Source organism: Malaya genurostris, chromosome 2, assembly GCF_030247185.1.
Source record: "Malaya genurostris strain Urasoe2022 chromosome 2, Malgen_1.1, whole genome shotgun sequence".
NCBI lineage: Eukaryota > Metazoa > Arthropoda > Insecta > Diptera > Culicidae > Malaya > Malaya genurostris.
The window spans coordinates 55,268,227-55,278,673 of NC_080571.1; the positions used below are offsets into that span (position 1 = coordinate 55,268,227).

The 10,447-nt window shown below is 40.7% G+C and overlaps 1 protein-coding gene across 2 annotated transcripts in view; it reads left to right on the plus strand.

The window, feature by feature from the left end:
* LOC131432738 (elongation factor 1-alpha 2) overlaps positions 1-9,424 on the plus strand; it is a 40,965-nt gene extending 31,541 nt beyond the window's left edge. For both annotated transcript variants that reach the window (XM_058599223.1, XM_058599222.1), the window contains exons 2-4: positions 774-1,700; positions 1,772-1,977; positions 7,634-9,424. In XM_058599223.1, coding sequence (XP_058455206.1) covers positions 878-1,700; positions 1,772-1,977; positions 7,634-7,993 — 1,389 coding nt within the window. In that variant the 5' untranslated portion in view covers positions 774-877 and the 3' untranslated portion in view covers positions 7,994-9,424. The remainder of the gene's footprint in view (positions 1-773; positions 1,701-1,771; positions 1,978-7,633) is intronic.
* The last annotated feature ends 1,023 nt before the right edge of the window (positions 9,425-10,447 follow it).

Below are 10,447 nucleotides of genomic sequence, written 5' to 3' on the forward strand. Positions count from 1 at the left end.
GATTCGAATTTGGATTGTTTTTGTTCCAAGCGCAAGCGATAATGCAGCCTTGAGAGAACCACGCGGTTCAGTAGTAAGTAAACGAAAACTAGTTTATTCTGGAACGCTTCTTCTACTCGAATCTGAGATCGGCTGTAATTCATCAAAATTGGTCCAAAGACAGTGCAGTGAGTTTTCACTGCATAATAAAATGTTGTTAGAGTAAGAAAAATAAACTTGCATAACTGATCAAAATTGTATCCGATAAATTTCTTCGTCTTTACCACGAACTTATCTGAGGATGCACACATAATCGATATACTACACATTTTATTTATATTCTATTCTGGATTCTACCATCTCGGTTTATACATAAGCGTTGCGCTTCTTTAAGCCACCGAATTTGAGTCAGCTACACTTATCAAAGTCGTTGGGCGCGCGCGGTTCGACTTACCTTTTCGGAGCTCTCTGCATACGAATCAGTTCGTCGAAAGACTTTGGCTGAAACGGTTCACACGGTGCTATTCATTCCGGGGCTATCGGTCTTTCGAAGCAAACGAACAAGTGCTGTCTCTGCGATCGTTCCCAGTTCAATATGAAGATTTTTCATATTGCGCTGATGTTGTACTTTTGCTGGATTTTGATGGTACAATCCAAGCAAATTACTGCCAAGTTCAAACATATAAAATGCGAAGAAGAAGAAAAGGTGAACCTCGAACCTAGCGGCCACAAATGATCGAACCTAGAACATCCTGAACACGTATACATTTTCGTTTCTTTCCATTTCGTTGCAGATCTTTGGTAAATCTTCCGAGTGATTGTGTGGAACAGCGCCAAGCCGGACCAGATCTCAATTAGTGTCGTTTGTATTTGAGTAAGCAACCGTTGCAGCAGCAGGATGGGTAAGGAAAAGACTCATATTAATATCGTGGTCATTGGACACGTCGATTCCGGCAAGTCTACCACTACCGGCCATCTGATCTACAAGTGCGGTGGCATCGATAAGCGTACCATCGAGAAGTTCGAGAAGGAAGCCCAGGAAATGGGCAAAGGTTCGTTCAAGTATGCCTGGGTTTTGGACAAGCTGAAGGCCGAACGCGAGCGTGGTATCACCATCGATATCGCCTTGTGGAAGTTTGAAACCGCCAAGTACTATGTCACCATCATTGATGCCCCTGGACATCGTGATTTCATCAAGAACATGATTACCGGAACCTCGCAAGCTGATTGCGCTGTGCTGATTGTAGCCGCCGGTACTGGTGAGTTCGAGGCCGGAATCTCCAAGAACGGTCAAACCCGTGAGCATGCCCTGTTGGCTTTCACTCTCGGTGTCAAGCAGCTGATTGTTGGTGTTAACAAGATGGACTCCACCGAGCCCGCATACCACGAGGCTCGTTTCGAGGAAATCAAGAAGGAAGTATCGTCTTACATCAAGAAGATCGGTTACAATCCGGCTTCGGTGGCTTTCGTTCCGATCTCCGGATGGCACGGTGACAACATGCTGGAACCGTCGGACAAGATGCCATGGTTCAAGGGATGGGCCGTCGAACGCAAGGAAGGCAAGGCTGAGGGTAAGACCCTGATCGAGGCCTTGGACAACATCCTTCCACCGTCGCGTCCTACCGACAAACCTCTGCGTCTGCCACTGCAGGATGTGTACAAAATCGGCGGTATCGGAACGGTTCCAGTCGGTCGTGTTGAAACCGGTATCATGAAACCAGGTAATTTCGATAAGGAAAATTCCCACATCCTTATGGCTTATTTTCGCTTTTACTAATCTGTTTCGCAACAGGTATGGTTGTCGTATTTGCCCCAGTCAACATCACCACTGAGGTCAAGTCGGTTGAAATGCACCACGAGGCCCTGTCGGAGGCTCTACCCGGCGATAACGTCGGCTTCAACGTCAAGAACGTCTCCGTTAAGGAATTGCGTCGTGGTTACGTCGCTGGAGATTCCAAAGCCAGCCCACCGAAGGGTGCTGCTGATTTCACCGCTCAGGTTAGTATATTTTACTTTGATTGTTACATTCTGCTAGTCCGTTTATAAACTGACAGCAGAGAATGTGAAGAATATTTCATGCTCTCGAGATGTTGGAGCACTCTTTATCTGTACATACAAAAGAGGGTACATACATACATTTTTATGTATGCAACGGCATAACTGTGGAACAACTCAACAGATTGCCTCCAAACTTACCAGAAGTACATGAATTCGAATTTCAAGAATTTTTCGATTTTTCCGCTACTGTGATGCCTTTTTGCCTTTCTCATATAGAAAGGTTATGCAATCACTTGAAAAACCGACTAGTATAAATTTGCACGGAGGGCCAAGTATCAAATACTCTGACAGAATTCCGGTAAAAATGGCTGACAGACAGCCGTGCGGGGGGGAAATCTGTCCGCCGCGTACAAGTGGACAGCAATGGCGTACTGAGAAAATTTGGCGCCCGGGACAAAATAACCCCGATCGTTTCTATAGTGAGCAACAAAATGATGAACTCCATCTCCGAAAGGATGACTTGGAGAAAAAAATAATAAGGTCCCAAGCATTGGTTTGCCGTCCCTCTTAAAACGCTGCGCCCGGACGAATGCCCCCTTCGCACGCCACTGCATACCAGGGCTTGTATTGTGAATCCTCAAACGAACGAAGCAACAATAACAACATCCGCTGTGAACACTTTCCTTGACATTGGTGAATGAGATTAGAGAAAACTGGATGCGTGAGAGCCGTGCTACTGAGCAGGCCAGTTTCCTTGCTTGTTAAATTGCCTATGCTCTCTGTCTCAGTTAACACATGAACTTGCTTCATGACAATGCAATGAAATGAAGGATTCGCTCTCGTTAGTACTGTAGAAGAATGAAGAACTTTGCTTCACGGCGTGCTACAAGGCGCGAAGCAAGGTCATGTTTACGGTGTTTTTTTTCAGTGTAGATTTACAGAAATCATTTTTGAACATAATGTTTGCACTCCAAGACCAAATTGGATCGCATAAATTTTGCATTTGAACCCATTTTCAATTTTCACGATCAATTTGTTTATTGGAAGTTTACTCTATGTATATATCCTATGGCGTTTTTCATTGAAAAACACTGGTGGCGTGGATTGCTCTGGTTTAGCACTTTCGAGCAGAAATAGCAATAAAACACCGTCAGAATACTGCATTTCTGCTGAAAAACGGCACTAGAAACACTAAAGGCAATGTTCTTTAAATTATTATTCATCGGAACTAAAAGTTATGACTCTAGTTTTCTAATAGACATATTCAATATGAGAGCCATTCATCAAATGCTAACCTCATGAAGCATAGTTATCAGCTGGCGCACATATTCATGAATTAATGAATCAACGAAGCATCTCTCGTTGCTTGGGCTGCGCTGTGAACTTTACCCGACATACGAATGTGTGTGAATAGCACATAGTGTGAAACTCTATTGTTAATATTCGTTACTTCCATTTGCAAGCCCTGCCACATACCTGTACACTACTTCTACTTTGTGTAGAATAACCATACATTTTTTTATATGAAGAAAACATCCAATTTTTCACACTGTTTTTGTAATAAAATACAACAAACCGTTCCTTCAACCTGAACGAATATTTCGTCCGGTAGAAGCGCTTTCTCAGTGGGTCAATTCGCGAGCAGAGATGCCAGATTCACAGGTTCTCAATATACATACTCCTCAGATTTTTCAGAAGACCTTAAGAGCAAGTGACAGTTTCTCTTTGTTTGCTTTCTCTTCTATCAACTACCAAGAGTTTCCACGTTTATCACTCAACTCTTTGCATAAAATGATGCTCGAAACTTTCAACTTCCAAACAGAACTGTGAAATCCAAGAAAATCTTTAAAATCACATCACAATAATTCAGTAAACAAAGAGAAAGTGTCACTTGCTCTTACGGCCTTCTAAAAATCAACCAAGAAATGACACAGATTTTCACAGATTTCAGAGCTCGATCACAGACTGACAATGAGCCCCTGAAAGTTGTCAAATTGCTAGGGAAAACACAGTGTTGTTGTATTTCCGAAAAAGCGTTTGAAAGTGGCGAAACCTTATTTTTTGCTCTCCAAAATGATCCCGATCTGCAATGTTGTCATGGAAAGTGCACAAAGATCTTGCACAGACCGATTTTTGGTTCAAACATTGATTTAAAAAAAATGACCTGGAATCCTTGTTCGCGAGAAAAGTTTGACTTTCTACACACTTAGAAAATATTCGGTAATTTTTTACCGAATTTTCAACAGCTGAACCTTCGGTAATCAGTTCGGTAATTAAATTGATAATCGATCGCTCGGTAATTGCTTAACTGTCAAGCAACTACCGTAAACTGTAAACCAATTGGATTCAACTGATTGTTCGGTAAATTTTTATTTGTTTGTTTTCCTTTGGTTAAAATTCTGGATTTTCAGATTACATTCCAACCTGTTGTGGCTATGGTTTTATTCCACAAAAAAATCAAATCAATTGTCCGGCTGCCCGGAATTATGAACGTTTTCCAAAACACTGTACAATCCGTCGACTTCACCAGAAATTTCCCTCGAACGATTTGTGTAATGAGCAAGTGGACAAGTGATACAAAATTATTTTCTGCCTATAAGTAAACAAAAACCTTTTAGTGGTTCTATTGTTTTGAAAACTTTTGCACCTGTACCTCGATGAACTCTTCAAGATTTTTTTCGTTTGGTTAATAAAAAGACACTTACTAAAAACTGTTTCACAGTTAGTTTCATGACAATCAGTTTTTAGATAAGTTCGGTTATTTCAAGATAATTTTACCATACGGACAGTATGGTTTTTACCGTACTCGGCGACTATTCAGATTTACCGTATGAATTGTATATCTATTTACAAAATTCTGTAACGAAAATTTATGTAAGGCTGATGTCCGGTAAAAATTTGCATAACTATTGTAAATGAAAACTCCATATACAAAATCCCGAATCTTTAAATCTTCAAATCCCGGTCATTTTCTGACAACATAGAGGTTTTTCTTTGTTTGAAATTCTTTCGTCGATTGAGCGTATGTGAATTCAATTAGCATTATTGTTTATATATTTGATTTAGGCTGCGTAATAACATAAATTGAAGACATCTTCCGGAAAAGTAGATTCCCGCTGTTGATGCTAGATGTTATTAAAAACGGAATCCATTCTGCCTGATTTCGTGACGAACTCGGATAGTTTCTTCTTTCAGACAATCCCCGAAACGGAAGACTTGGTTACGTGAAAACTTTTGTCACTGCTTTTTTTACGTCGACCACTACTTTAGAGATTTTCCGAGCCGATTATCAGAAAGCTGAAAGGACATCGACCCGTCTATCAATCGTCAAGACAGCAAATTAAATTACATTAGTGTACGCTTCAATAGACTTCGGCAAGAAGAATGGTCACTCTTAACATTATCTGAACTCAAACAAGGTTTAGCGGGGTTAGCCAAGAGGCAAATCCCTTCTTGTGAGGAATTCTGGCAATCGTCAGAAGACTGGTTGCATTCCGTCTGCTGTCAAAATTGTTCAGGCGAAATTGCGTCATTATCTCGCCTCTTTTTACTTTTTTTTATTCGACTTCATTTTATATTCGTCAATCCCGCATGTACCTTATGATAAAAAAAGAACCGGAATTTTATTAAAAAACGCAAAATTTCAATTTTCAATAAATTTATTATCGCCTTCAAAATACTCTCCTCCTGCGCCAATACATGCATGCCAACGCTTGATCCAATTTTCCATACAAGTTTTATAGGCCGCCGAAGGTATGGCCTTAAGTTCACGCAGCGAATTCTCTTTTATGGGCTCTATGGTCTCAAAACGCGTTCCCCGCAATGGCAATTTGAGTCTGGGGAAGAGGAAAAAGTCACACGGGGCCATATCTGGAGAGTACGGTGCTTGGTTGATGATAATGGGGTCACTATCTGCGTTGGAAATCATCTTTTTGGCCACATCAACACGACGCTGTTTTTGAATGAAATTCAGCTTTTTTGGCACCAGCCGAGAAGCGACGCGTTTCAAACCCAGAACATCAGTTAAAATGTTTTCGGCTGATCCATAAGAGATGCCCAACAACACAGCAATCTCTCTAATCGGTACAGAACGATTTTGCAACACGATTTGTTTCGCCGATTCAATGTTTTCTTCAGTAACAGATGTTGTTGGGCGGCCAGGGATCTCATCATGATCCAAGCTTGTACGACCACCTTTGAAGCGTTTATACCACTCGTTTGCCTGTGTTTTTCCTAGACACGATTCACCAAAGGCCTTTTCTAACATTTTCAACGTTTCGGAACACTTAAATCCATTTGCAACGCAAAATTTGATGCACGCACGTTGTTCTAAATTTTCATCCATTATAAAAATCGCCACACGAACATTTTTTAACTTCTTTGTATAGACGCCAAACAAAAACTAATCGTACGATATGCGTCAAAATTTAACAGAATGTGTATAAAAGTGTTGCCAACGTTGAGAAAATAAAAGTTTACCGATTGGACAAGCGCGGGAATTTTAAAATGAAAATTCCGGTTCTTTTTTTATCATAAGGTACATACTAAAAACGAATCTTGAGGCGAGGTAACTGATATTGAAATATGGATATGTTTGGTAGTGAGAAAGCAATATTTTTAGTAATAACCAAGACGCTAAAAATGTAGAACCGATTCAAAACGGTTCTGCCAATCTTGTATGGCAAGAATCTGAAAGAAACAGAATGCCGTCAAAAATGGCTGGCAGACATAGCCAGCCGTATGGGGAGAAATCTGCCCGCCGCGTACAAGTGGGTCACTCGAAAGTCTGGACTAACTCAGACAAATAAACTCATCTAATCCCGCACGGTTCCTCTTAAACTTTTTTAATCGCTGTTGAACTTTTCTAAATCGTCACATAGCAATTGAGAGGATTAAGGAAGTTTAGTTACGATTAGCGAGTTTAAAATTTTAGGAGCGATTCTTTCCTAAAATTTAGCTTCATTTTCGTCATGAATAAAATGATCATTTTCTAATCGATCGTACATCTACACGTTACTCGGGATCCGGAGCTCGTATAACGACAAAGCTCAATAGTAGCCTATGGAACCTTTCATTTGAATCTGAACTAATGAAAAACTATTCAATCGTTTCCAGAGAAAAAAAGTGCGGAGTACACTTTTATATTTTCGCACCTCGATGAATTGAGTTGAGTCGTATCCCAAGCAACCAGAAGTTCCACAATTACTTAAAAAGTCCACTTTCTTGCTGCTTAAAAGTACACGCGGAACTTTTGAGAACTTGAAAGTACAGATCAAGTTCCGCGTGAACTTTCTAGCTGCCTAAAAAAACACGTGGCAATTTTTGAAGTACAGAACAAGTTCCGCGTGAACATTCTCGCTGCATAGAAGCTGAACAATGTATTCTAGAAGCAGCTTAGAAGTTCATTCCGCTGCGTCGCGCGAACTTTCAAGTGTGGATAATTACTTGAAAAATGGGCTGTTTAGAATGCTATTGATTAAATTAAGCCAAATCAGTCCCTTTTATCCGAACTTTTGGTTAGTTGGGATATCACGCCAAGATGTCCGAGGCATGGTTAGAAAGTCTTTCAGTCATTTCACATCCTTTCACCTCTTTCATTTTTGTTTGTAACAAAATTACCTCAGTTTAAATATTTGTTTTCTTTGCTTACTTTTAGGTTATTGTCCTGAATCACCCGGGTCAGATTGCCAACGGGTACACTCCGGTGCTGGATTGTCACACCGCTCACATCGCGTGCAAATTTGCCGAGATCAAGGAGAAGTGTGATCGTCGTTCCGGCAAGGTAACCGAGGAAAATCCCAAATCCATCAAGTCCGGCGATGCGGCCATCGTCAATCTGGTGCCAAGCAAGCCGCTGTGTGTGGAGAGTTTCCAGGAGTTCCCACCGTTGGGACGTTTTGCCGTGCGTGACATGCGTCAAACCGTTGCAGTCGGTGTCATTAAATCGGTCAACTTTAAAGAGGCTACCGGTGGTAAAGTAACCAAAGCCGCCGAGAAGGCCCAGAAGAAGAAATAACTAGAGACACCGGAACACCCGAGTACCGTAGCGGCAGCAAACAGCACTGCTAGCAGCAACAACATCAACACTACTATAACTACTAATAAACCAAAACAATTCTCAACATTATTATTATTGAATAATGATGATGGTGTGCGGATTTTGATTGAGTGTGCAATCCAGTCGGTTGCCTTCAGTGGAAATCATCCATTATTATTAAATAATAATTTAAGAAGTAATATTAATCATAAACTACAATTTAATAATAATCGTAATAATTTAATGAAAAACACAGAGAGAAAAATTCAGGCCGGCTGGTGCATAGAGGATTTTATTGGTAACTTTGCTTACAAAACCACAGCATCAAAAACAGCAACAGCAACGCGATCATCGCCTCCAAAACCATCCCCAACATCCCGTTTCAATCAACTGTACGCATCCTCCCTCTCATCAGTCCTGTCCTTCAATAACGGCAGTAGTAACAACACTGATTACTCGTCACCATCACCATCATTATCCGCCAAGAAGACTAATTTATTTTACCACCATAGAAAAGCATTTCGTAGGAAAGAGGAGAACGGTCTGCAACAACAATTCGCCGACATTGCCATCATCACCACATTCGCTATCGAGTATGTTATTCCTCTTATCATCAGCTACGCTCTGCTCCCCCTACTCATTACTGCTAGATTAGTTGGTACTAATAATTTTGCGACTATTAGATCATGATACGATCGATTAGGAAGCGTTACACCAAAGATTTGGGATAATTTTACTAAGTTCATTGTTTGACATACTGAAAACTATGATTTGAAAAGACATTTTTGGTTCTTGGTTGACCATCTGGAGAGGAAAAACTAATACAGAAAACAAGGATAAGATCTAATAAAGAGCGAGCAACTGCAAAAGGTTTACTCAATAAACAACGTGATTTTATTTGTTTCGACAAACTATTTGTGATATTGAATCTGCTGTGTTTTTGTCTGTTTGAAAAAACAAATATGTGTTTACCCGAAAATCTAATTTTCAAAAGCTGATAACGAAAAGACATCCTCAAGAAAACAAGAAACCTGAAAAGCAGGCGTGGCTTTATAAACATGATACATGCTGTCAGACGCGAAGCAAATAACTTGCATCATCTCTTTTTACGCACGCACATAGCATCGTTCCACGTGGGCTCCACCTCGCCCAAATGCTCTAACCACCGGACCATTTTTCCACAATGTTACCCATGTGGTAAAGACACCAGTTAGTCCTTGCATCCCCTACAAGGCAAACAGATTCACGTATAATCCCTTCGCATAGAACAAAAAAAAATAAAGATCACAAACAAAAAATATATGGATGTAGCAAGTGGCAAGCATTAATAAGGTATAAAGTACCGACATAAAAATGAGAAAATTTGCCAATAAAAATCGAGTTGAAGGCTTGAAAGATTTCTGTGTCGAATGTCGTTTGTGTTTATTTTCCGAACAGTCCTATTTGTATGGAAAATGTCCTACTTCGTCACGGAAGCAGTCAAAGCCGCGTTAAGTACGATTAGAGTGCCTATAACCAGAGTGATGACTTCACATCCGTAATGTTGGCAACAATTCAAAACATTCCATTAGCCTTACATTGAATTGACAGGTCGTTTGCTCGTTTGGAACTGGGAGCTGTCATTCCAAACGAACAGCTATCGCCACTCTGATTATAGTCACTCTAAGTACGATCACAGAGAGTGGAGATTCCAATATGTGTAAGAAATTTAACGGTTGATTTGAAAAGTAATCACAATGTAGCAATTCTCCTGCAGAGGCGCTTCGAGCAGCCCAGTAATCCCTTATGGGTTCTTGCGTTCGAGCTTTCATACAATCAAAGACATCATATTAACAAGATATCCAGCACTCACATTTTCCGAACAAATCATTGGCAACATCATTTTTTGCGAGTGTGGCGTCCTTAGGCGAGTCCGCACGCAATCTCGTACATAGAAGAAGGGGAGAGGAATGTCAAATTCGCTCGCGCCAAAATAGCAGCATACAATTGACATGATATGTTTAATGTGATGCCGTGCGATGGCGTTGCTGAACTGAAGATTGATTTCGTTCCAAGCTGACAGGGTCTGATACAATTGTAATTCATGCGTGCAAAGTCGTGCACAACGGAGATTTTCAATGGATTTTTATTTGCTTTTTTGAAAAAGTTTGTACTAGCTCGGATGTCTGTTCTCTGTGGTACAATTCAGATGGAACGTTATCTTTCATCGCAGCAGACCCAGTCAGCTTGGAGCGAAATCAATTTTCAGTTCAGCAACGCCATCGCGCGGTATCACATTCAACCTATCATGTCAATTGTATGGATGCGCAGTGCTTCTATTTCGGCGCGCACGAATTTGACATTTCTCTCCCCTACTTCTATGTATGATATTCGATGCGGACTCACCTGAGGGCGCCATGCGCGCAAAAAAAAGATGTTACCAATGATTTGTTC